The 26706-nt window shown below is 40.3% G+C and overlaps 1 protein-coding gene across 7 annotated transcripts in view; it reads right to left on the minus strand.

The window, feature by feature from the left end:
- NCOA1 (nuclear receptor coactivator 1) overlaps positions 1-26706 on the minus strand; it is a 211398-nt gene that overhangs the window by 55838 nt on the left and 128854 nt on the right. For all 7 annotated transcript variants that reach the window (XM_045844373.1, XM_045844372.1, XM_045844374.1 and 4 more), the window contains exons 5-10: positions 21155-21321; positions 18801-18898; positions 7248-7425; positions 5154-5333; positions 3763-3858; positions 2015-2155 (exon numbers count right to left, since the gene is read on the minus strand). In XM_045844373.1, coding sequence (XP_045700329.1) covers positions 2015-2155; positions 3763-3858; positions 5154-5333; positions 7248-7425; positions 18801-18898; positions 21155-21321 — 860 coding nt within the window. The remainder of the gene's footprint in view (positions 1-2014; positions 2156-3762; positions 3859-5153; positions 5334-7247; positions 7426-18800; positions 18899-21154; positions 21322-26706) is intronic.

Here is a 26706-nt window from a genome sequence, read left to right on the forward strand (position 1 = left end):
CCATGTAAGGATGATTCCCATGTAAGTGTTTTGTGGACCACATTTTTCTTACCAGGCTGGATACTGCTAAATATAAAATATCAGGAAAAGATGTGTTTAAGCCATGTTTGGTTAAGTTGTCCAGAATCTCCAAAACACTAGAATCAGAATCATGTGAGCTCCGGACAACTTAATTCTGAGAAAAATACAAATTATTTCTACTGAGGAATTTTTTTTCTAAAAAAGAAGGTGGGGGGAATAAAGGACATTAAGAAATGACTGATGGGGAAGAGATGTTGAATTATACTTACATTTCTTTACCTTTTACTCTAAATTATTTCACGTCATATGTTAATGATAGATTAGTTACTTCTTACACTTTAATCTATTTTATAGAGAATTCTAATAGTTTAGAAACACATACTTTAAACTGTGGTTCAATCACAGCTCTGGGGAGTCTAATCATTTGGACAATGAGACGGTACTCTAGACCTGTTTTGCCTTGGTGGAGATGTATATAAATTATGAGCAAATAAAATTAAAAGTCTTTTAAGTGAAGTCTGAGAAGGCCCAACTTACAAAGTTACGGCAAAGATCAGAGAGCATCATATACTTCAGCACTTTAGATAGTGAGTGGAGACAGTGCCTCGAATCTCAAATCTATGCAGAAGTCAAGTGCCACTCTTGGTAGAGGGAATCACAAAGTTTGCAACCAGGGGATGGCATTAGTTGCTTATTATAATGGTTTCCGTGTCTGACAGCACTTTAGTATTCCCTGGGAAATTTTTTAAGATACAGATTCTTGGTCCTATTCACTTCAATATTATCTTTGGGGATGCTATCCGTAGCAGGCCCAGTGGAGAACCATTGGTCTGTAGGAAGGTGTCTCAGCAGTGACCAGACTAGAGAGAGGCATATAGGTGGCCTCCAGGTGGGGGTGGGGTAGGGGATGCAAGCTGTTTCCTCCCTATCGTTAGGAAGCAGCTGCCCCAAAATGTAAAGAATGGAAATCACCTGGACACTTAGGAAACCTAATATTATGGGAAAATGTTAAAATTAAAAAGGCTGATGGAATAATGACAATTATTTTAAAATTGTTTTTTAGGAATAGCTATGCAAAGAGTCTCTTTCCAAAGAAACTATTTACTTAGAGATTAGATAATAAATTACATTGCAAAAGGACTATTATACTACCATAACTACATGGCAGTACTTTAAAAGTGCATTAAAATCCCTTATCTCTGACTCTCTATGAACTTCCTGCACTTGATTCTAAGGTAGTTTTCCCTGTCTTTCTTTTAATACTGTTATGTTGATAAAGGGCAGGGAATATATTTGTTTTATACTCCAACAGACTTACTATGATGTAGCACCTATTCAATTATTAATTGTTATTTCACATGACATACTTTTAATTTGAAACTTCACCCTGAGTCAGGGGATGCAAGTACGACAAGAGTCATGAAGTAAACATTCATAACATAGATCTCTGGATTATCTAGAAGCCCTCTGACATGCCTGGTCTACTGGGAATGATCTTCCAAAGCGAGCCAAAAATATCATTTCCTCTCTGAAACAATCCCTGATTTTTCAAGTCAGAATTAACTTTTTCCTTCTTTTGCCCACACCTCTACTATACCCCATGTCACACAGATCTTTAAAACTGCCATATAATCTCCTAATATAGTTTGAGCTCCTTGAGGCCAAAAGCCTGCTTCTTGGTCACGGAGGTATCCCTGGCACCTTACACAGAGTTCTATGCAGGTGAGGGTGTGGATACATGTCTGCTGAATGAATGAGTACATGAATGAATGAGTGACCACCACGTGATACCCTGTTCTTTACAATGTGCATCCCAAAACTCAGGATCCACTCATGAATTACTTTGCTTACCCATTTCTTCCTTTCCTAAAACTGATTAATATGAAAAACTATAATTTGGGGAAAATATTTATCAAGCCACAAGTTCCATATAAATTATTCAATATTAATAAAGAACAAAATGAATGAAAATAATTGAGAGAGAAAACTGTACCTTCTTGAAATAGTTGTCTGGCATAAGATGGCTCTCTGCCCTGAGGTTGGAAAAAAGCATAAATGCATTTTCTCACTAAATCTTCCCAGCCAGTTCTGCCAGCAGCTCTCAGGGAACTCGTATCAATAGAGATGATTTTACCTATACAAAAAATGAAATTTTACATTTATGATAACCTTTTGATATAAATTATTCATATTTCAAAACTAACAAATGTATCTCAGAAATATTCTGCCTCCAAATGCATAATGGAAAAAAGCATTAGAAAGCACTATTAATTTTTTTGTTACCGGCGGTAACAAAGTGTGTCCGTGGCATGATAATAAGAAGTTGTTTGGACTTGGAGTGTGTATGTACTAGTATGCCCCACTCTAAAATCCTGTTCTACTCCAGTGCTAGAGTCCCACCACAGAGACCTGAAAATGCTGAACTGTCGCTGGCCAAACCCCCGGGACTCGCTCTCTGTGCCCTCTTCTCTGTGTATGTACTAGAGAGTGAGCCACTCTTCGGGGAAGGAGAGACAAAGATGAATACATTATTTGGGTAATGTATCCCCTCCTACTCTTTAGTAGGAGCAGCTGGGAGCTTACCTTTAAAAACATAATAATAAAGCATACAACACAGCAATATTAGATTTCTGGGACTAAAAAATTAGTAAATATTGTAACAGGATCTAATAAACAATGGTAGAGATGAAAAAGTACATTAAAACTAAACATTCACAAAGAACAAAATTCAGTAGAAATTATGTCTCTGTATTCAAATTAGAGAGGTGAGTGATACATACGTAACTCTGATGTAAAAAGTATAAAAACCTGATGTGTTAGAGTGAAGATTAAATACTATATGAAAACATTTTACAAATTATAAAGAACAATAAATAAAAATTTGTTTTTGCCGAAAATGAGATGCGAAGCAGGCCTGCAAGAGGAAGCCTGACCTGCAGGCACTCGCACCTCTGCCCACTCTGTGGCTCCGGTGCCTCCATCTCAGTGCCCCTGCCCCTCCCCTCGCTGTCCTCCTCAGGGCTTCTGCGGCCCTGACTCCTCAGTCAGCAGCACGCACTCCGCCGCGGCCCCTCCTCCTCAGTGGCCCCCTCCCAATGGTCATAACTGGCACCACCTCATCCTTCAGAAGGGCTTGGGGTTCAATATTAGCTCCTAAGACAGGTCTTCATTAACTAGCTAATTTAAAACTGGGTCTTCCCTATTAGTTTACCTTACTATTTCACACTTTTTCCATCATAAAGCATACCATGATTTGTAATTACGTCATTGCTTTTTGCTCAATCATGTACACCCTGAGCAATCACACACAATGACAAGGATTTCTAGGCATTCAAAAGCTATGTGCTAAATAAATTTAAAGAATAAGAAAAAAATAGCCAGATACATTTAAGCATAATATTAAAACCACCATAATTGTATCCATTTATTAATATATTTAAAGCTACATTGCCAAATTTCTTTAAAAACTGTATTCCAATATTATGAAAAATAACTTATAATCAAAACAAATATAGGTATGTGGATAGTTATAAAAGAATGTTCTCTCCAGCCCTGCTCATGAAAATGATATCTAAAATGCACAATATCAAAACCACCATTTAAAAGGTTTTCTGTGTAAGACTAGTGAACAGAAGCTGAAGAGCTGAGGACAGAAGGACAAAAACTCTGGATGTAATGAGTTTTAAAAGCATAGCCACATCATCAATACTGATGGAACATTCTGAGCTTTGCAGTTGGTACCTGTAGTATCTTGCTTGGTCATAAAGGATTCTACACCCGTAATAGCTGGAGGCCGAGGTAACCGCCGTGCAATACAAATCAGACAGGACTGGAAGTCTGCCCAACACAAGAAAGGGAGATTGAAGGGAAGCAGGCGGAAAATGGTTCACATCTACTGCTTGACATTATTGGCTTTTATAGAAATAATACATGTTACAGGAGCTGACACGATGTTGGAGTCACTCCGATCTAACAGTACAATGCTAGAAATAAACCTGCTGGCAACCAGAAACAGGTAGCTCCAGGAAGAGATCTGGTTAGCATAAATTTCCCTTCCCGTTGCATGTTCTTACATAAACTGGAGGAGACTGCATCTCATGTGCTTGGATGATAACAACTTGAAGAAGTAGTTTTGGCTAGATTTAAGTAACACAGTGAATTTTTAAACGCAGTTCTATAATCAATTCCCTATACTCAACCATACTTAATGACTACAAAAATTATTCTTATACCCACTGGGCAGGTAATAACTATCATATGAGAAAAAACAACATTTAACTCCCTCTGAAGAAGCATAATTTGCCCTTGACAGAGGATTTTATGTTGTATTCGACAGTATCTATAATCTTTACAAAGTTCCAGTTCCAAATGTTTTTGAATGTGCTACACACAATATCCCACAGCTAGGTAAGAACTTTGAGGGAAGAAAGCCCTGCATGTGCATTTTGTGAAAAGGCCACAGTAGGTCACAGCACTCATTCCCTGGCGAGACCAGCCACATACACGGTCTCTTTTTTTTTTTTTTTGCATCTGACTGACTCCTCGTCTCCCACCTTCCCCGGCCCTTACTCCAGTTTCCAGTTTCCAATCTGTGATGTTAACTTAGCTCAGTGTAAGTTCACATGGAAACCTCATCCACGGTCACATATTTAACTAATGCCATGTTGATACCATGTTCATATTAGAGCTTCAGCTGTGTTTTCATCTGCTCTTAAGTTTCCTCCTTATAAATTAGCCTCAAAAAATGCTAACTCTATTCTCCAATGTTCCCTACACTCTAAACTTGAAACTTTAAAAAAACCCAGAGCTGTTCAACAGCCTGCTGTACCTGGTACATGTCCAACTGGCAGCGGCTAGTGACACCTCTTATTTCTAGGCAGCAAGTTGGTTTGAATTTGACATTTTAGTGCGAATGCCAGCTTAAAATTGAGAATTTGGGTGCATTTTAAAGGGGTGATTCTAGATGTTAGCAATTTTTTCTTAAGCATCAAGAAATACATAAGTCATTATGATATTCCATACAGTAATCAAAAATGCTATCTGAAGAAGCAGTTTTTATATTCAATTACCTCCCTATTCCTGAAAGCCATGGAAAAAGCAATCAAAAACCTTAAATTCACCCTTTGTTTTACCTTCTCCATCCTCTTGAATTGATTTTGGCTGTGACACAGTGAAACACTGCATTACTTCATACCGCTGGCAAGCTTCTTGGTTCTCGGTGCCTGGCTCGTCTGGAGGGTGAATTAGCATCCTGCAGTTGAAGGTATGGCTATTTCGTCGTGTTGCCTCTTGAGGCCAAGGAACTCCATTTACTGTGGGAGAAAAATTGGTTATGTGACTGTGAATAAAGTGGAAAACACACACTCTGAAGATATAAGACACGCCTTTGGCCATATGCTTAGATATTCGGATCAAAAGACACACAGAACTCTTCAGGTCTAACACTACCCTGAGGCAACAGTGCACTTACCTTCCTTAGCAAATCTAAATGTCTCCCAACTTGTAAATTATAAAGTTTCTAAGAGACCGAATAGGATTTCCCCCTCAAAGATAAGGCCTTACAAGTACTTTAATTTGTTAACAGTCTTTATAAAACAGTTAAAGACAAAAATTAAAAATTAATAGCTTACTAGCTCTTTTACTCAGAATTTTATAGCAGTTAATTAATAAGCTTTTCCGTTTATTTCCAGTTATGCTCTGGTAATAAAAAATGGTTGAAAACCGCAGGTCCATTGTTAGGCAGGAGCTTTAATGTGGCAGGCATGGCCGACGAAAGACGGGCTTGTGTGCACGTGCACCTTTTTGGGGACAGGATTCACAGTTCCTCAAAAGAGTCTGGGATTCAAAACATACTCAGGGCTGACAGAGACCCGTCTTAGACCCCTACAGCCGCTTCCCGCCCGTCGTTTGCACACTGGAGCACGGTGTGTCATCAGCAAGTCATCACGTGAAAACGACCATTGAAACAGAGGTGTCACCTCATTCAGCACAAAACTGAGTTTTAGAATTATAGAAGAGATGTCTGTGCGTTTCAGAAGAGAATCTCTGCTTGGCAGGTCACCATTTCCCAGTTCCAGGGAATGCTGTACTCAAATCGTGGTGGCAATCAAAGGGTTTTTAAGGCTGTTCTCTTGCCATTCCCAACAGTTTCTCACCTGACAGTCTCCACTGACTTTCCTTCTTTTTCATGGTCTTTTCACTCTAACTGTCAGGGGAAGTCATACAAGTAACCCTATTCTGGAGTAAGGGGTCTCTGGTCTGCAATAAGCTAGTTGTGAGGTTTGGGTTAATTACTTGATCTTTGCCTCATCTTTAAAATAAAGAAATCCACTATATTATTTCTAAATTCATTTATACTCTAAAATTCTATAAGACACATAAGACCCCTTGATAGTTCAAATATCAACTAAGTGATTTTTAACAGAAACCATTATTTCATGCCCCTAGTTACTATAAACACATACTACTCATTTCAAAGAAGAAATAAGGCTCCCACTCCATTAAGTAAACAATGTAGAAAATAAGGAGCTATGGATAACATTTTATTTGCAGGTGTGGGTTTTTCATATAAAATTTCTAGCCAAGATCCTTCTCCCACTGGAGGAGCACGCATTGGCTAAAAAGTAGGCGCATGGCCTAGTGAATGGAACAGAGAGGCTGGAAACCCGCCCCCGCCCACGCTCTAAGGCCGGCTCCTCTGTCAGTAAACTGCCCGTGCAGCCACACCTGGAACTCCTGGGTCGAAACAACTCACACCCAAAAAACGTTAACTTCAGTAAGTACATGATACGACAGTGTATCTCTCTCTGCCTGCCTCCCCGTCCTACTTTCTTTTCTTCTTCCCTTTGACCTCTCTTTTCTCTCTTTGAGAAGGGTGGCTGAAAGGATATGCATTCCTCCCTCTCATGGACGTAATAAAAAATGGAAAACAAAGGAAATTTCACGCAGAAGCATCTTATGGCAAGACAACTAATTGCTCTGCCCCCTGCTGTCACATGACTGTGGCGTCATCTCAGGGCAGAGGACACAGGGAATGCTCTCTATCGGCTATTTGATGACATTCCCTCTTCGTATTCCATCTCAGGCTAAAACTACATTTTAGAATATTTCAATATATTATAATGTACATCAGAATAATACAATGTATTATACATGTAATAATATGTATTATGTAAGGAGAAGCTACAGAAAGTTCGTATTCTTTTAAAAACCACATTTCTTTGTACCTAGGGATTTGGGTAGCAGGTTCTTCACAAACTCCGCATGGTCCCCCACATGCAGTATGCTGTAGACACTGGTGTTCATTAATTCCTCCTGATTGTAGCCCAGGTAGCTGGTCACGTTCTCGGACACAAATACAATTCTCCCTTCGCAGTTCACAACAAAGAAAAATCCATCCAAAGCCTGCAACACCAAAGTAAATAAATAAATAAACATGTACATTTCTGTACTGAAAAAGAGATCAGAAATATATGTGAAGTTAGAAAAAGGGAGGGGGGCTGAAGAAAAGATTTTATATTGTATGCTGTCTTTCGACCGGACGAGATTTTTAAGCAGACTGTACGCTAGTGTTCCAAGTAGGCATAATGACTATGTCAACCTTCTGCTCTGGAGAGAAATCTTATGGTAGCAGATATAAAGTGACTGGTCCATGCATTCAGTCATAAACATCTCTAGACTGTAGGTTAAGACCTGCTTTCTACCCTCAAGGAACCTGTGGTAGAGCGGGAGAGAGACATAAATGTAATAAAATACCTGTGGCAAATGCAGTATCGGAGACATACAGACTATTCTATGAGCACAAAGAAGGATACCTAATTTGGGGTGAGGGGGCAAAGAAAGGCTCCTTACAGACCCCCTACCTTAGGTATAAAAAGGAACAGTCGAGGAGGGGGAGAGGAAGACAAAAGAACATTCTAGGCAGAGGAGGGAGCGTGGCAGTGATTGGGTCTCCTGTGCAGAGACAGAGCCCAGGGTCTCCAAAGGGAGATGCGTGTGCCCCGAGGGGAGCAGAAAGTCCACGGGGCGCTGGGAAAAGAACCTTCATTTATATTGCAATCCAAAACATAAGGAATAAACGAAGCTCAATAAACATAATGCCACCCTGGTACATCGTTCAGTCCTGACAGTCACATGCCACATACCACGGAATCCCAAAAGAAGATGCAGAATACAGAGGTGGACGGAGGCACCTTACTTATTTACGATCTGTCCATTCACTGCAATATACTGTGCCTTGCTTACTATTGAACGTGTACGAGCAATAAAAACAACACCTTTAAAAAGCAGAATATTTATGGATCTTTATAATAAGAAAAAAAACCCTTTGTATCATAAAGGGGGTTTGCTGTTATCTGTGGCAAAATACTTAAAGGAGCAGTCTAACAATGTCAGTGGGCTACTCATTTTTCTTTTTAAAAGAGGCAAGTGTCCCAATTTGCCGACCTTTCCTATGACGACAAGTGGTAATATGCTACCTAACAGATATTTTCCAAATGAAAACTTACTTTTGTCCCTTCAGGGTAAAGATGAAAATTTAATAATGTACAAGAAGTAAACTGCCTTTTAAAAAGACACGCTTATAGAGACAGCATGTAAAAATAGATGTTTTGAAATACTACCGCAGTTATGATTTTGTTGCTGGAAATGATGCAAATCACTTGTAAAAATTATCTTCCCCGTTTAAAACAACATTTAGAAACAGAACTTTTTATCTGCTTAAAAATCTTCTAATCAGAATTTGAGTGGGCTTTAAACCCATTTTTTAATGTGAAAATTCAACATCTTTTGATTAGTTTGAGATCAAGGGAGATGAAATTTCAATAAAAACCTCTGCATAATTGGGGGACAGGATTTTTAAATGAGTAATGTGACTTAGTAAGGTCATCCAATGACATATTTTTTTCATTTCCAACTATCTCATTTTTGTTAGGTGTCCTTTTTAACTAAGATGATTATTTAAACAAAATATTAAAATAAACTAAACTTAGAACTACATCTTCAAACTACTACATTCACAAATATTCAACCACGATTTTAAAAAATAACAAGGTATAACCACACTGCTCTTATTAAAGTATTGCTAATATTGTCTTTAATAAGAACAAAGAATAAATAAAACTATTTTTATTCTACCTGACTATTGTGACTATATCTCACTTAGTTCATAAAAGGAAAGAGGGATTCCCAAAACCTCAATACTAGATAAATCCTTTGTTAAACTATTTTTAAAGCACATTAGCTATAAATTTTATAGCAGGTGATATATACATTTATTTGCCTTGCAGTTTATGTGAAAATAGGGAAAACTGACATACAAATGTATCAATAAAAAAATAGATCTAAAAGTGCTTTATAATGTTCTTAGCTATTAATTGAATCAGTGTAAATTCAACTTAATTTTTATTTTTGGTCTCTCAAAAGAATTTAATGAAGAATAGCTCGAGTGCAACGAAGTCTCATACACTTCAGAGCAAGGAACAGGACTGACATTGGAAGAGAGGCAAGTAAAACCGGGCTGTTTCACAGTGAACCACTTCCAAGCACCGCACCACCACCTGCTTCTCCAGCATCACCTTCTCCTCTTTTTAAGTCTAGTTTTCAGAGCGTCCTTCTTGCTCCTCACTCTCTGCTCCCTGGAGACCTTCTCTACCCTCAAAGCCACAGCCAGTCTCTCCTTTGCTTCCTTCACTTCCCACGTGTATCTCTGGAGGTCTCTGGAAGTGACCCATTGCCTGCAGAGGGGTGAGGAGAGGCTCAGACCCACTCCTGGAATCAACTCTCCCCAGTTCGAAGACTGCCTGTGGTGGGCTTAGGGCTGGTGTGAGGAACCCCAGCACCAACAAGGCCCAGGGATTCGCCTGGCCTACCCGGTGCAATTATTTTTCAGACATTTATGAAATACAAAGAACTTTACATTTCTCCTTCATTGCAGGCCTGGAGTCCCTGCAGCTTCCTGTTCACATAGACTTACTGGGGCACCTCCAAGGTCTGCTCCCATTGACTGCAACCCACCTCGCTGCCAGGCTAGGAAGTTATTCTAGTAACTGGCCTCTGGAATGTGCAGCTGGTCAGCCTTATGGGGAGCACGGAACTTTCCCCAGGTCTCTGCTTGGCCTCGCTTCCATGAACTTGTCATTTCCTCCGTGAGGTGTGGGGCATCATATTTCTTTTGAGCTTCCCCAGAAAAGGCTGGCTTGGAAACAAGCCGACAAAGGCTTTACCACGGTCAAAGAATTGTCCTGACCCTATTCTGAGGTGCAGACAGGCTGTCTCTTGCTGAAAATGCCCACTTTTTGTTTTAATTATAAATGAAATACATACTTGTAAACAATTTTTAAATATGTAAATGAAGTAGATAGTACAAGATCTGCCAAAATCCCACCCCCAAGAGATTGGTAGCATTTCAGGGAATAAATATTCTTTGAGACTACTTCTATGAATATACAAACCTCCAACTGCTAAAATTATGACTGATTAACATAATCTGCTAATACCTGTTCTTATTCTACGAGTTTCCCTCATACGTTGTACCTACACCAACTTCCAAGTGTCTCCCGGGAAGCAATCCTCCTGTGTCTCTAAGTCCTGACAGCTGGTCTGACACGTGGCTGCGTGCCGGGGAGGACAGCACACAGCTGACCATCAGTACCAGGGAACGGCCTGAGCGGCTCTGCTCCCCAGCCAGGACTCTGCCCTGCGAGGGGGACCGCTTTGGGCCTCGGAGCAGGGTTCCCATGGGCCAACACTTCCCACAGAGCCCTGGCTTTCCATGGCTGAAGAAGCTTCTCTGACCATCACCTCAGTGTCAGTTACTAGACAGAGTTCTGAGAATAAAACATGTCATTCTCAATAATCTTTTTAGTCTCTGAAAGGGAAAAGGCGAGTATGCATAGTTATAATACAGTGCAATAGAGAAATTCATCCAGGTTGAACACTGGAGTGGGGGTCCCCAAACCACCCCATCCCCCCACCCCTGCCCCGGGCAGGCTGGCACTGGTCATGGCCTGTTAGGACTGCTAGGAGCTGGGCCACACAGGAGGAGGTGAGCAGAGCTCCCCCACCTTATCCCCTCCCGCTACGTCCATAATTGTCTTGGACAAACCCAGTCCCTGGTGACAGAGGTTGGGGACCACTGCACTAGAGCCAAGTATCCAGAATGGGTGAAGGGAAGCTCTCATTGGTGGTGTTTCCTGAGAGGGGCCACACCAAACCTGAGCCAAAGCTTGGAGGACACAGAGCAGCAACTCAGGCGAATGACAGGTGAAAGGACGTTCAAAACAGAGCAAACAGTTTGGAGGTTAAAAGAAAGAAAGCACTTTGTACATGCTTGTGATATTTGTGTTATATTTAACAGTTAAACTTTTTTTTTCAAAAAAGCTTTAAGGAAAAGCAAAAGAAAAAAATATGGAATTTATCCTAAAGGCAATGGGAATTACCTTGAAGGCACTGGTTTGTTTTTTGGTTTTGTTTTTGTTTTTTTTAAAGATTTTATTTATTTATTTTTAGCAGGGAAATGAGGGAAAATGAGGGAGAGAAACATCAATGTGTGGTTGCCTCTCATGCACCCCCTCCTGGGGATCTGGCCCACAAGCCACGCATGTGCCCTGACTGGTAATTGAACCAGTGAACCTTTGGTTTGCAGGCTGGCACTTAGTCCACCAAGCCACACTAGTCAGGGCTTAAAGGCACTGTTTTTAAGCAGGAGAGTAACACATCTACTTTTACAAAGATCTTTCTGGCAGTGGGTATGGTGTGGAGACTGGAAGTAAGGAAACTTGTTGTGATGCTATTGTGATCCCCCAGTTCCAATGAAAGCCTGAATTAAGGCAATGGCAGTGGAAGTGATAGACAAGAATTTGACAGACGTAGAACAAACAGCACTTGGTCACTTACAGTACCTGTGGGAACAAACATTTGGGGTAATTCTTCATTAATGACTTTAGGGTCATGGTAGATAAGTGCCTTTCCTGAGAAAGGAAATTTGGGGTGGGGGAGGGAGGACTAGTCTTTTAATATTTGACTTTTTCTTTTTTTAAACAGAAGGTAATGAATGGGAAGGATTATATTAGAAATGTTGTATTTGGGAGACTTTTGGCCAAAATGGAGGTGTAGGTAGATAACACATTGCCCCTTTCACAACCAAAGAAGGACAACAACAAATTTAAAAGCAAAAACCAACCAGAAGTACCAGAAAATCAAACTGTATGGAAGTCTGACAACCAAGAAGTTAAAGAAGAAACATTCATTCAGACCAGAGGGGCGGAGATGTGTGGTGGACTGAAGTGGACATGCAGCAAGGTGGGGGCTGGAGGACCTGGGGGGTGAGGCAGCGGCTGGCTAAGCAGGTGGTCCCACATTTGCATGTGAATAAACCAGGAGGAACAAATGGGGAGTGAGACAGACCATGAAACTCAGGGTTCCAGTGTGAGAAAATAAAGCTCCGAAACCTCTGGCTATAAAAATCTGTGGGGGTTGCTGTGGCAGGAGAAACTCCCAGCCTCACAGGAGACTCCATTGGAGAGACCCACAGGATCCTAGAATGTACACAAACCCGCCCACCAGGGAATCAGCACCAGCACGGCCCAATTTGCTTGTGGCCAGCAGAGGAAGTGACTGAAAGCCAGCCAAGAGCCAAGCAAGCAGCATTGTTCCCTCTTGGACTCCTCCCCCACATACAGCGTCACAACACAGCCACCCGGGTTGCCTCATCCTGGAGACAAGGGGCTCCACCCCTTACATTGAAATAGGCCTGCTGAGACAAAGAAATAGAGTCCAAATGAAAGAACAGATCAAAGTTCAAGAAAAAAATACAACTAAGTGATGAAGAGATAACCAACCTATCAGATGCACAGTTCAAAGCACGGGTAATCAGGATGCTCCCAGAATTGGTTGAATACGGTCACAAATTAGATGAAAAAATGAAGGCTATGCTAAATGAAATAAGGAAAATGTACAGGGAATTAACAGCGACAGGAAGGAAATCAGGACTCAAGTCAATGATTTGGAGCAGAAGGAAGAAATAAACATTCAATCAGAACAGAATAAAGAAAGAAGAATTCAAAAAAGGGGGAAAGGCTTAGGACCCTCCAGTATAACTTTAAATATTCCAACATCCAAATCATAGGGGTGCCAGAAGGAGAAGAGGAAGAGCAAGAAATAGAAAACTTATTTGAAAACATAATGAAGGAGAAATTCCCCAGTCTGGCAAAGGAAGTAGACTTCCAGGAAGTCCAGGAAGCTCAGAGAGTCCCAAAGAAGTTGGACCAAGGAAGCATACACCAAAGTACATCATAATTATATTACCCAAGATTAAAAAATAAGGATAGAATCTTAAAAGCAGCAAGAAAAAAAGAGAGAGTTATCTACAAAGGAGTTCCCATAAGACTGTCAGCGGATTTCTCAAAAGAAACCTTGCAAGCAAGAAAGGGCTGGAAATAAGGATTCCAAGTCATGAAAGGCAAGGATTTACATCCAATATGACTCTATCCAGCAAAGCTATCATTTAGAATCTGAGGGCAGATAAAGTGCTTCCCAGATAAGGTCAAGTTAAAGGAGTTCAACATCACCAAGCCCTTATTATATGAAATGTTAAAGGGACTTATCTAAGAAAAAGAAGATAAAAAATATGAACAACAAAATGAAAACAAACTCACAACTATCACCAACCAAACCTAAAAAAACAAAACAAACTAAGCAAACAACTAGAACAGGAACAGGATCACAGAAATGGAGATCACATGGAGGGTTATCTGTGGGAAGGGGGAGGAGAGAGGAATAGAGGGGAAAAGGTACAGAGACTAAGAAGCATGAATGGTAGGTACAAAATAGACATGAGGAGGTTAAGAACAGTATGGGAAATGGAGAAGCCAAAGAACTTATATGTATAACCCATGGACATGAACTAAGGTAGAGGAATGCTGATGGGAGGTGGGGTGCAGGGAGGAGGGGAATAAAGGGGGAAAAGTGGGACAAGTGTAATAGCATAATGAATAAAATATACTTAAAAAAGAAATATATTTGAAATGACTGAGGACATTCAGATGAAGAAGTTCGAAGGCAGCAGGATATAAAGAGAGGGAAGCTCTGAAGAGAGATCGCTGCGATTTAAAGGTACATGCAGTAAGTACCATGTGGTGTTTTATTTGTTTTTAACTACCACCATCCTTTCCCCTTCCACAGAATATCCGATTTCCTTTTGGGAGTTACTTCTTCCCTATTAAATAAAATCTCATGGGGTTATTAATTAGGCCATTGGGAGACTTTCTCCTTAACTGTGAACCTTGAAGTGAATTACAGAAAGCCTGCATGGCCGGTAAATCCATTCTGGCAGAAGAGTACTGCCCAAATGGGTGTTTCTAAGAGACCAATAGCATAGTTTCTGCTTTCTAACCTCCTTAAGACACTTTGTTTTCATCCCATTTCCACGTATGGTTCTGTGATATCCAAATGGCATCCCAATAGATTCAAAATTATTTACTTTAATCAGAATTGGTGTCTGTTGCTTGAAATCCAGAGAATCCTAATTAATACTTTATATACACACATACCTATGCATACATCATATGGTCATAGACAGATATGTAGATAAAACTGCTCAGGCAATGTGCACAGATTTAAAACATAAAAAAACACAAAAAGAACAGGTAAGGCCAGAACCCTGGAGGATGCTGACATGAGGGGAAGGTAAAGACAGACATGTGAGAAAGAGAAGAGAGGTGACAGTTCTATCAAAGATGCCATGGGAAGAATTTAAGGAATCGGGAGCGGAGGTCAACAGTGTCAGAGCTACACAGCCAGGCAGAGAACGGTTCAAAGCAAGGGAAGGAGGCTCGATACACATGACAAAAACGGACTTTTTCTCGGGGAGCAGTGGAAATAAGCACTACAGCCAGATAACGTAGGGCTCTCTCTCTCACGAGGAGGAAACAAGATTTAGAAGCAAAGACCAGTGGAAAATGAAAAGCTTAAAAAAAAGCCTGTACTAGTGAGTACTTACTATGGACCAAGTAACAAATATTTGTTGAATAATAAATTCTAGTATCACTGTTTCTTTAAATGTGGGGAAATTACCTCCAATGCCTCCACTCTTAACTCATGCTACCTCTATTTTATGTCTTAAAAAGACGGTGGGGGGAGACAAGGTGGTGAGGATCTCTCATACCATAGGGGACATTTGGTCATGTTTTAGGCGTGCAGAGCTCCTTTCTGAGCAAGCCCCTCTAGATCAATACTGTAAAGCAGAACTTTCTGCAGCGCTGGGAATGTTCTGTATCTGCGTTGTCCAACGCAGTTGCCACTAACCACATGTAGATACTGAACACTTAATGTGGCTGGTGAGAGTGAAGCATTGAATTTTTCATGTTATTTAGCCTGAATAGCCACATGCGGCTAATGCCTATCTCACTGAACAGTGCAGCACTGGCCTGCAGCCTGGACGATCCAGGGGACAATCTCATGGCAGCTTTTCTCCCACCTCTTCTTGGCTGCCCTGGATTAGACTCTATAAAGTACAAGGCAAGATGGGGTTGTAGGATACAGAAGAGGGATACAAAAGGCTGTCTATGAAGACAACCTTTTTAAAAAGTTGAATTTATTGGGGTGACACTGGTTCGAAAAACCATAAAGGATTCAAGCGTACAACTCAATGGAACAGTGGATTTGTACACTGCATCGTGTGCTCACTGCCCAACAAAGTCTCTTTCCGTCCCCACTCCCCCCACTCCTTTGCCCACCTCCCCCTAGTCTCACCCCCTTTCCCTCCGGCCGCCACCACACTGTTGTCTGTGTCTACGGCTTACGCATGTGTTTTCTGGCTAACCCAGTCACCTTACTTCATCCAGCTCTGCCCCTCGGACAGCTGTCAGTCTATTCCACGTGTCCAAGCCTCTGTTTCTATTTGGTTAGTTAGTTATTTTAACTTTGAAGTCAGCAAAAGTTACTAATTCCAAAGTCTCTGTTTCATGTATCTATGGCTCATAAATAAAAAATGTTATTTACTCCTTGGATTCAAGAACCTACATTTCGCCCTGGCTGGCGTGGCCCAGTGGATTGAGTGTGGGCTGCGAACCAAAGCGTCGCAGGTTCAATTCCCAGCCGGGGCACACGCCTGGGTTGCAGGCCACGGCCCCCAGCAACCGCACATTTGTGTTTCTCTCTTTCCTTCTCCCTCCCTTCCCTCTCTAAAAATGAATAAATAAAAATCTTTTTAAAAAAAGAACCTACATTTCTATTCTGAGTCTTTGAAGTTTCTAATTTGATGTATTTTTCCACATGTGAAAATGCTTGCCCAGTGACGTTTCATCCACGCATGATGTTGTGTTCTAGTTTTCCTTTGATTCATAGTGGTTTTCAGGGTAATAGTTTCATCAACTAAAAGGAATAATTCTAACTTTGTTTTCTTAGTTTTGAGTGGATGTTTTGCTGTCATTTCTGCTCATTTTGAAGTGTTAATGGACTTTTCTCATGCAGCAATAACATTTACATAAATTAAAGTAGCAGGTCGCAGTGTGCTCTGTCTTTGCTTGTGCTGTGTGCAGTTTGTGCACAATCTACTTGCTCTCCTTGTTGGTTTCTGTGGCTTCTGAAAAACGTGTAGAACCAGAATTGAAATGATTACCATTTTCCTACAGGAACTCCAGAAACCTCTAGGCCCTCTACACCTTATGTTTATTCATGATCTCAAATAACATTTTATGCAGAAAATAAATTTAATAAATATTTAATGAATTGAAAGGAGATAAAAGGTTCTGAGGCCAGTTTTAAACGCAGCGCACTAAGAAGGCAAGCAGAACTCCTGTGGAAACACAAGAAGGTATGAAAAGACTAGTGTACTAACACCCTTCAGAGCAACAGAGATGAGCAGTTACCACTAGCACAGATCAGGTCTCCAGGAAAGTCTCAAGTGTAACCAAACAGTGGGATGGTGACAGGGGACAAGCAGGGGGAAAGGAGGGGGTTAGAAGTGGGAAATGAGCCAAAAGTACTTTTCTTAACTTATTTTCCTCTACCAGCTTATATTAAAATTTTTCAAAATACAGCAAAATTGAAAGGATTTTGTAGTGAACATCTATCTATCCACTACTCCGACTGTACCATTAACATTTTTACTACACTCGCCACAACTCTGTTTCCAAAAGCAGCCATATGCATGCAATCAATTTAATGGCTCGAGAAAAGAACACAGTAAGAAATCACAGTCCCTCACATGCGGCAGCTTCCCCCTCTCCCAGCTATCTGTGTACTCACACACTGGCTCAGAGGGAAGTTCCGATCCAGTTTCAACAGCCACTGTCTTTCATGTGTTACAATTCTAAAAAATATGTGCTCATACCCCTAATAAAAATCATTAAAACCAATAGTCTAAAGTAACAAAGCACTTGTATAATGTCGGGGCGGGCATAAAGAATCAGATTTTGAGGGAGAAGGTGCTCATAGGAGGTCACATGCACGTTGAGCAGCCTGTTAAGGGGACAGAAACGGAGCACAGGCAGAGGGCAGAGCAAGAGCTGCACATCCGACTGCCATCTCTGCAGAGGTGACAGGTGAAGCAAGGACACTACACGGGGTTTCTGGAACCAGAAAAGCAAGAACTGAATTTTGAGAACGTTCTCATATCAGCAGTGTTGGTAGAAGGAATTAAGGTTAAAACAAAGACACAGAAATAGTTAGGGTAATAGGAAATAATATATAAAGAAGTTAGGAAATAAAGAAACCTATACAAGTTTGTTAGAAAGACTTCACCAGAAAGAAAGGCCTTGAGGCAGCAAAGAAAAATCTATTTTATATCTGTATCTTATCTATACGTCTACTTTATATGTGAAATAGAAATACGTGTATATGAACACATACATGTATATAGTAAACATATATAATAAAATCAGGCCTAGAGAAAGAAGAGCATATACTGTGGGGAATGCATGTGTACACACACACGTATGTTTTTAAACATTCACGTATGAGGCCCTGGCTGGCGTAGCTCAGTGGATTGAGTGCGGGCTGTGAACCAAAGTGTCGCAGGTTTGATTCCTAGCCAGGGTACATGCCTGGGTTGCAGGCCATAACCCCCAGCAACCGCACATTGATGTTTCTCTCTCTCTCTCTCTCCCCCCCCCTCTAAAAATAAATAAATAAAATCTTAAAAAAAAACATTCATGTATGAGACCAAACATTTCAGGAGATCGTCCTGCTTGGAAACAAATCATCTGTGTGGAGAACAGAGGGAGTGAAAATTAAATAGAAAAGGCAGGGGTGAAAATCACATAGCAATTACAAAGTAATTCCTATTTAAAAGTTCTCTAAAAAGTTTGATAGAAGGTTGGCAAAACAGTACATTGTCTCGCCATGTTTCCGTAAACAATCAAGAAATTTTTAGTCAGAAAACTTTTCCAGAAAACACCTCCTGTAGTACGTGAGGCGTCCCTTGTTCGAAGAGAAAACTCTACAGTGACACGTAGATCGCACCAGCCAGCTAAACAGCTGTTTGGGTCTCCCTGGTCCTGACCACCGCAAAGATACACGGCAAAGCCGTGCAGCAGGCTTCCGCTCTCCCTCTGGCTGTTCAGAATGCCTTCGTGAAAGTCTCTCATGATCATCACTCACATTTAATTCTGAAATAGTAACAACTGTCCACATAGTTTCCAAAATAAAAAGTATTAAAGTCCTTTAAAACTTTATTTTGTTTTATAACTTACTAGTTGGATGTAAGACACAAAAGAAAAAAAAACAAAGTGGCCGGAACGAAGACTCCGGTGCCTGTCTGCGCCAACGAGGACAGTTACCTCCAGGAGCAGCGGCCCCAGGGACTCCTTCTCTATCACACCTTGGCTGCTCGACGAGATGTCTGACTTCTGCACTTCATCGTCGGTCGCCGGTTTCTCTGTAACCAAGAACCACAGGTCACACCTCCAGAAGGGGCTCGTTCCCATGAAGGCAAGTTTAAGAACACGTAAACTCACCTAATTTCAGATTCAAGCAACATGTATTTATTATCAAGGGAATTTTACATTTAGCTTTAATTATACTCAGTGTACAGAAGATAAAATTGAGGGTCACAAAGGTTAAGCAATGTGGTCCATATGTAATGTAAGTAATGGCAGTAGGAGGATTTGAATTCTGACCTCCCAAGTCCCGTGTTCCAATAGTGAGAAAAATGATACAACTATGTAGCCTTTTTAAAGTCTATAACAAAAATTTATAAGAAATGGATACATTGTAAAAGAATAATTCTTTGTCATTTTTCTTTTTTTCTTTTATGATTCGATCGGTTGCTGCTAAAGAAAAAGTGAAGACAGGATTTTTCATTCTGTGAACCTTCGTGAACAGCTAACCTTTCACATTCTTGTCATGAGGATCGGGTTGGTAAAACTGTAACCATTAAAGTGATTTGAAATTCTTTTGTGTGATGATGTTGAAAAATCCATCCATCATCTTCAGGCAGCATCATACTTCAATAAAAGTTTCCAGTCTGTCAGATGAGTTACTTCACCGAAAGCCAAATATGGTATTTTAAGTATAGAGATTCATTTTTTTTTACTTTAAAAAATGAAATATTTTAAATATTCCAAAAATACAGAAAATGACATGGAACCACCATCCAGTTTTCACAGGCATCACTGTTATTTGCTTCAGGTCTTTGCTCTTTAAATGAACACAATGCTGCAGAAAGAGTGAAAGCTCCGCCGCCACCCCCCCTCTGTCTGTGCTCTGTCAGAAGTAACCAGTAGTCTGAGGTCATGACCGTCTCTAAGCATGTTTTTATACTTAACCTGCATAGATATGATTGTCTTGTGGGTGTAAAGTAGTCTCTCGTTGTGGTTTTGATTTGCATTTCTCCGATGGCTAACGATGTTGAGCCTGCTTTTCATGTTATTATTGGTCGTCTACATGTCTTTTTGGAACGATGTATTTGTCCACTTTTAATTGGGTTATTTATATGTTGTTTTCAATGTTTCATTTTACAGCACCTTGTTCTAGTTTCATGGATGAAATATCTCCCTTTTGTCTCAAAGGGGCTGTTTAGCTGTTTTTAGTTTTCTTCTGCTCCCTGTGTCATCTCTGCTTCCTCAGAGACACCTTTTTTTCTGCCTGCTTGCTTTAATTTGTTCTCTTTTTTATTCCCGGCGTTCCTCAAATATTTGTATTTTTATTCACATTAAAGAGTGAGGAGCTAAAGTGCTAACCAGCAGCCGTGTGAAGAGCTGGGGCAAGGTGAGGAGCTGATTTTTCATGGGGGATAGACCCCAACCCTCAGTGTTTATGCGTCTGTTCCTCTGGAGCGCTCCGTTTCCCCAAACACACCCTCCCGCCTGGACTGAGGGACTGCGGCAGGGCTGTCAGGGTTTGGAGAGTGACCAGGCAGGGAAGGGGCTGCACACCTCTCTCTGACTCTCCCTGTCACTGGCTCACACCAGCACTAACTAGACATTTTCCAGCTTCTAAAATCTGAAAATTCTATCACTTTAATCATTTTGTGCATTTGTTTATATTCTTTTCACACTGCTTCTATTAATCTGAAGTTCTTTCGGGTCTAGTCCTTCTGTTTGTTATTCACACTCTCACCATGTATAATTTCCTTGAATGTTGCATAAAGTTTTAGCATGTGATCACCCTCAGAGGCACTTTCCTTGGGGAATCCCGTGGGGCCAGGTGCGGGAGTGTTTCTGTGAAGTGCTTTGCTTCTGCGCTGGTGGGCAGCCGAGAGGTTTTGTGGTGTGGGGTTCCCCAGTATATGGATATGGATAGTATAAATACAGATCATAAAAACACATCAGCGTTTTCCCAGAGGCCAGAGACAAGCTTACTATTCAGACCGAAGGACATTCCACCATGGAGCTGCTCTTTCAGCGCCACGGCAGCGCCGCAGGCCCGACCCCACAGCCTGTGCTTCCTAGCGCTGCGCCCTACGACCCTGGGTCCCAAGCCTCCCAAGGCAACCAGTTTTCCAGTTACCTTAGTAAGCCGCTTTCTTACAACAAGAAAGCTCTCAGATTTACTTTCTAAAATACAGAGCATCTAAACAAAAACATTTATTTAATAAAATTATGAAGTTCAATGTAATTTCTTAATAAAAAAATAAAATCACCCACTGTCAGTGTCTTTAATGACAGAGCACTGAGCCACGGCTTCCCCTTACCTTGTTCCATTCTCTTCATTAGCTGTATCTGATCCACCGTCTTCTTCAAAATCTTGCATTTGTCTGGTTTTACACTCAGGCTGTCAATGTCACTGATGTTTGCAGACAACAACTCAGCCAGCTCTTCTAAGTACTTGTTTTCTTGTTCCCTGCGCCTCTTTTCAGTGCTGTTTCACCAAGAAAATGCAGTCAGTGTACATTTCCACCACTACTTTCCTTCTCCGATCACGCGTTTCATGTTTACACGTTTAGAGAGATCCCTGTTTTTATCCAAGATACAGAGCCTGACTTAGAAAATTTAAATTCACATCTCAAACACGGATATGATAAAACACCGAGGTGCAGAAAACAGCTGCGGCTGAAATACGTGAGACAATGACTGCCGTCATGGACGTGTCTCCTCGGGGGTGAACATACACCGACTACTTTAACCACCAATGAATACGGATATTAAAAGAAAGCTAACGGTATGCATGCTATTTGCATTTGGAATTATTTCACCTTCTACATAAGAACTCCCTGAAATAGGAAATCTGAATTTTCAAATAACTTTGTTACAAGTTAAGCAGGGTAGACTATACTAGAGTTCAAATAAGTTATAATTAGAAATCCGATAAACTCTTGAGTCTTAGAATGAACAGACTACAGTTGGTCTTCATCAAAAAGAAAAAAGTACCCATCCAAAAAGTAAAATAAAAAGAGTAATAAATCAATAATTAGAAACCAAAGTATAGAGAGCAATGTTGTTAGCATACAACTTTGTTTGAAAAAATACAAAATATCATCTATTTATAAGTTCTCATAAATATAATAAAATCAAATTCTATCTTAAAACAAAATAATGAGAACAAAGGATAACAGTGTAAATAGCCAGCACTTTATGTTCTCTCTAATGTATTGAATGAATAGTGTTTCATTTTTGTTTTCCTAGTCTTTGCCCCTGGCTTACTTAGCCAAGTCATCAGGCAACTTACTTTATGTAAGACATACAATGACAGTGAAGTATTACTTTGAAATGAAATTTTCTATGATCAAATTAACATAATAAGAAAGGCTTGTTGGTTACAAGGAAGTATTTTTAAGCATCAGTCAAAATCATTTGTCTGCATTTAAAAATAGTAGAAAAAAGAGGTAAAAAGAGGGAAAATCAGTTGCTAAGAAGCTCATAACTGGCAATAATTAAAACACCATTTACTTTTCTTAATTAAAAAAAGACTACAAAAGTGACAGCATTTACATAACGACACAGTAAGCTGAAAACAACCAAGTCAAATAATCAAATGTATTTACCTACATGAAACAAAATACTACTAAATGGTACATATCTCAAAACAAAACCAAATTTTAAAACTGTAACAATAACACATTGTCTTTATCGTTTTTATCTTACATTATTAAGGAATTAGTCCCATTAAACTTAGTAAAACTCTTACAACTTTCACAGCCAATGCATGTAGCAAGATTTGACAAATTTGACACCAAGGCACTGAAAATTAGGCATGAAGAAAATGAGTAACATATATTTTGATATGCACAGGTTTTAGAGAACTCCAGCTGTGCAACCTGATAATGTTTTGGAGAACATTTGCTTTTTATGGTAGAGAAACTAATTGATACTAGACTTATTTAGTATATTCAGCCTATTCTCTGATTGTTTAAATCTATGGGCCTAAACTTCAACATAAGTAAATTGGATTCTCTTGGTGGGGCCCCAGTCTGTTTTTGACTTTAACTCTTGTGTAAAGTTGAAGTGCTCAACACCACCGTAGAGTAAAAGAAAAAGAAAATTGACAGAATAGGCAGAATAGGCAGACAGAGAGGAGACAGAGGAAGCAAGAAGCTAAAAGTAATGAAATGGTGAAGTATCTACAAAATGACTTAAAAACGAGACTAGGAAAATCACCACGAAATGAAGTAACGAATAAGCAAGGACAGAAAATGAGAATAGATACATTGAAATAAAGTCGGAACTGAAGAAAGGGTGGAGATGACAAAAAAATTCCACCCCAGTGGAAAAGAAGGCTCTCGTGAGTCCTCGGGCCCACCCACGCCTCTCCTCTCGCTAACCCACTGTGTTTCCACTGGTGCCGCGCACATGCTAGTGAGTGCTGCTAAGAGTTAACGTCTCGTGTGTATTTTTCTTCATCCACCAGTTTTTTCAATAAAGGCTCCCATGCTTACTACACGCTAGATAACTGCGTACTATAACATGCCCTGAGGATCCAGGAGTAAGGTAGACCTAGCCTCCGATTAGCTGGAAAACAGAAAAGGAAATGGACCATTGTCACACTATGGTGACAAGATTGTAACAGCAGAGAAAGGCACCGAGATGGCTTCTAGACCTAGAAATGAGATGTCTAAACCTAGGGGTAGGGAGAGGTTGGTCTCCTGAAAGAAAAAAACCCCAGCTCTTTCAAAGGTATAAAGTGAGAGTGAAAATATCAAGTTAAAGAACCTACAAGTAGTTTAATATGGCTGAACTCCAAATACAAGAAACAAGAAGGGCAAGAGGTCCTGGCCACCTCAGGAGGACTCTTTTAAACCATGATAAAGAGCCGGATATATGACTTAAAGGTCCAAGTTCAAACTTCCTCTGTCATTTACTAGCTATATAACCCTGGACAAGACACTTAACAACTTCTCTAAATTTCAGTTTCCTTATTTGTAAAACAGGGATAATGACATGAATTACCTCCTAGGGTTTTGTGAGGATTAAGAAAATTGTATATATAAATGAAATGTGTATGTGTGTGTGTATAAATAAAATGCTTGGTAGAGTTCCTGGCATACACTATAGCTCAGTCAATATTATCTATTAGCATCACTTTATGATTATTTATTTTCAGGGCAAGGGGGAGCCCAGAAGAGTTTAAGAATGAGTGGCACAGCCAGATTGGTAAACTTCTTGAAGACAGAAAACATGTCTCACACTTCACTTACATCCGTATAATACCAAGCACATGGTGCTGGATGAAAAGTAGGCATTTTTAATAAGCACTGTTGAGTTGAATTGGAAATGTTAAACAAGCATAAGGCACAGCTACACACCATTTTAGGATTAGCATTTTAATTCTCATTCTCTGGGAACAGTTCAGGAATGGAGAAGACAGCAAACAATTACTGAGAAACTCTCTTGTCCAGAGCTCCTGTACACAGGCCTGACAATGCCCTGAGGTTTACCATATGCTCTTTACAAGTAATAAGCTCACAATCTGTTTAGGGAGAGAGAATTAAAAAAAAAAACCCACAAACCACCGCTTCAAGGTGTTTCATGCACAAACTTACCCAATTTCAAAATCTCAAATTTTTAGTTGACCATATCAAAAAGATCACTTTTTGAAAACTGAAGCCCATATTTACAAACCTGAAAAAGGTAGTGTTTTCAAATATTTTGAAAGCAGACATGTAATGATATCTGTAGACATTTAAGAAGAGAAAAAGTATATAAAATTTGATATCTGTGATGCAATTATAAACCCAAAAATCAAAGAGGAGCTACACTCTCTTATTAAAACAAATAAGAAAGTTTAAAACAACAGCTGGATGGGAGAGCAATGCTCCCAAATCATTAGCACTCCCATACATCAGTAACTGCCACTTAGAAAATGCAATAGACTAAATCCCTAAAAGCAGTAAAAACTCTGTGGTACCCTGGACTACAGCTAACAAAAGATGGTCTAGACATTCATGGGGAAAATTATAAACCATTACTGAAGAACAGTGAAGATCTGAGTAAATGAAAAGCCTTTATATTATTCATAAATAAGAATACGCTATAATCTAGAGTCTAGAAAATACAAATGTCAATTACCCTTAACTTCATCTATAAAAGTAAATGACATTCTAATCCAAAATCCTGGCAGGATTTTTTAGGGGCAACTGGAACAGGGAAAACAGTCCTGAAAACTATCAAGAGTGACTTGTTGCTCCGTATGCAGGCGGCGGTCTTCAGACAGTTCAGAAGCAGACCCCTGTCTCTGCAGGAACCTGGTCTACGACAAGGACAGCAGCACAAAAAGCAAGGAAAGCGGGGGTCGCAACCACCAATGTTCTTATGGGAAAGGAAATAGAGTGAGGTGCCTGCATTATATCACGCACAAAAATAAATTCCAGATTAATCCAAACTCTAAATGTGTGTTAGAAGAAAATACACAAATATACATTTAAGGTCTTAAGCAGATGACACATTTCTTAAAAAAGACACCAAAAAGCTTGACACGTGAAAATTGAAGGTTCTAAGGCAACAGACACCACAGAGTTAAGCAGGCCGAGAGAAGTTATTTTCATCAAATATAAGCAAAAAACAGAACTAGAAAATCAAAAATAACTCTTACAAATAAAAAGGAAAAGGACAAAGAACCAAGAAAGAATATGGGCAAAAGACACCACCAGGAAATTCACAGAAGAGGAAAACATAATGAGCAATAAAAATAAAAATTACAATCAACTTATCTAATCATCAGGAAATGTATTTAAAATTATAACCCATGTCATCAGACTAGCAAAAAACTCAAGTGAGGAGCGAACAGTATAGGTAAGGATGTGAGAAAAAAGGAACTCACAATGTTGGCACTTGAAGAACATGTGGTAATTAATTACTTCAGTTAATTACAGGTCCTAAAGAAACTCTTATGTATAAGACACGATGTGTGTATGAGGATGTTCGCAGCAGTGTTGGCTGTAAAAGCAAAAGTTTGCAACAAAAAGGTTGTTTATCGATAGAAAATGTCTATCCATAAGGATATGTATTTTTCAAATGTGGTACATTTGTATAATACAATATTAATAAAAAGGTAATTAAATGAGGGACTTCTGGCCAAGATAGAGGCATAGGCGGACACACTGTGACTCCTCAGGCACAACCAAAAGAAGGACAACAAATTTAAAAACAAAAAACAACCAGAACTGACAGAAAATTGAATTGCACGGAAGTCCAACAACCAAGGAGTTAAAGAAGAAACATCCAGACCGGCAGGAGGGGCAGACATGGGCAGCCGGGCGAACAGGACTCGCGGTCTGGTGGTGGCTGGAGGACCAGGGCGGGCAAGGTGGCGGCTGGCAGACCCAGTGAGGTGGGGGGTGCAGACTGGGTGGTTCCACATTAGTGCGCAGATAAACCGGGAGGAACAAATGGGGAGCAAGACAGACAGCACAACCCAGGGTCCCAGCGAGGGGAAATAGAGTCAAAATCTCTGACTGAAAACACTCGTGGGGGTTGAGGCAACAGTGGGAGAAACTCCCAGCCTCATAGGAGACTTTGTTGGAGAGACCCACAGGGTCCTAGAACGTACACAAGCCCACCACTCAGGCAGCAACACCAGAAGGGCCCAATTTGATTGTGGGTAGTGGGGAAAAGGACTGAAAACTGGCAGAGAGCTGAGCAAGTGGCACTGTTCCCTCTCAGACCCCTCCCCCACATACAGTGTCACAACACAGCCACGTGGGTTGCCCATCCTGGAGAACACCTAAGGCTCTGCCCCTTATACATAACAGGTGTGCCCAGACAAGAAAAAAAAATGGCTCAAATGAAAGAACAGATCAAAGCCCAAGAA

This window comes from Phyllostomus hastatus, unplaced genomic scaffold (assembly GCF_019186645.2).
Source record: "Phyllostomus hastatus isolate PE091 unplaced genomic scaffold, TTU_PhHast_1.1 phas_contig_402, whole genome shotgun sequence".
NCBI classification, from domain to species: Eukaryota; Metazoa; Chordata; class Mammalia; order Chiroptera; family Phyllostomidae; genus Phyllostomus; species Phyllostomus hastatus.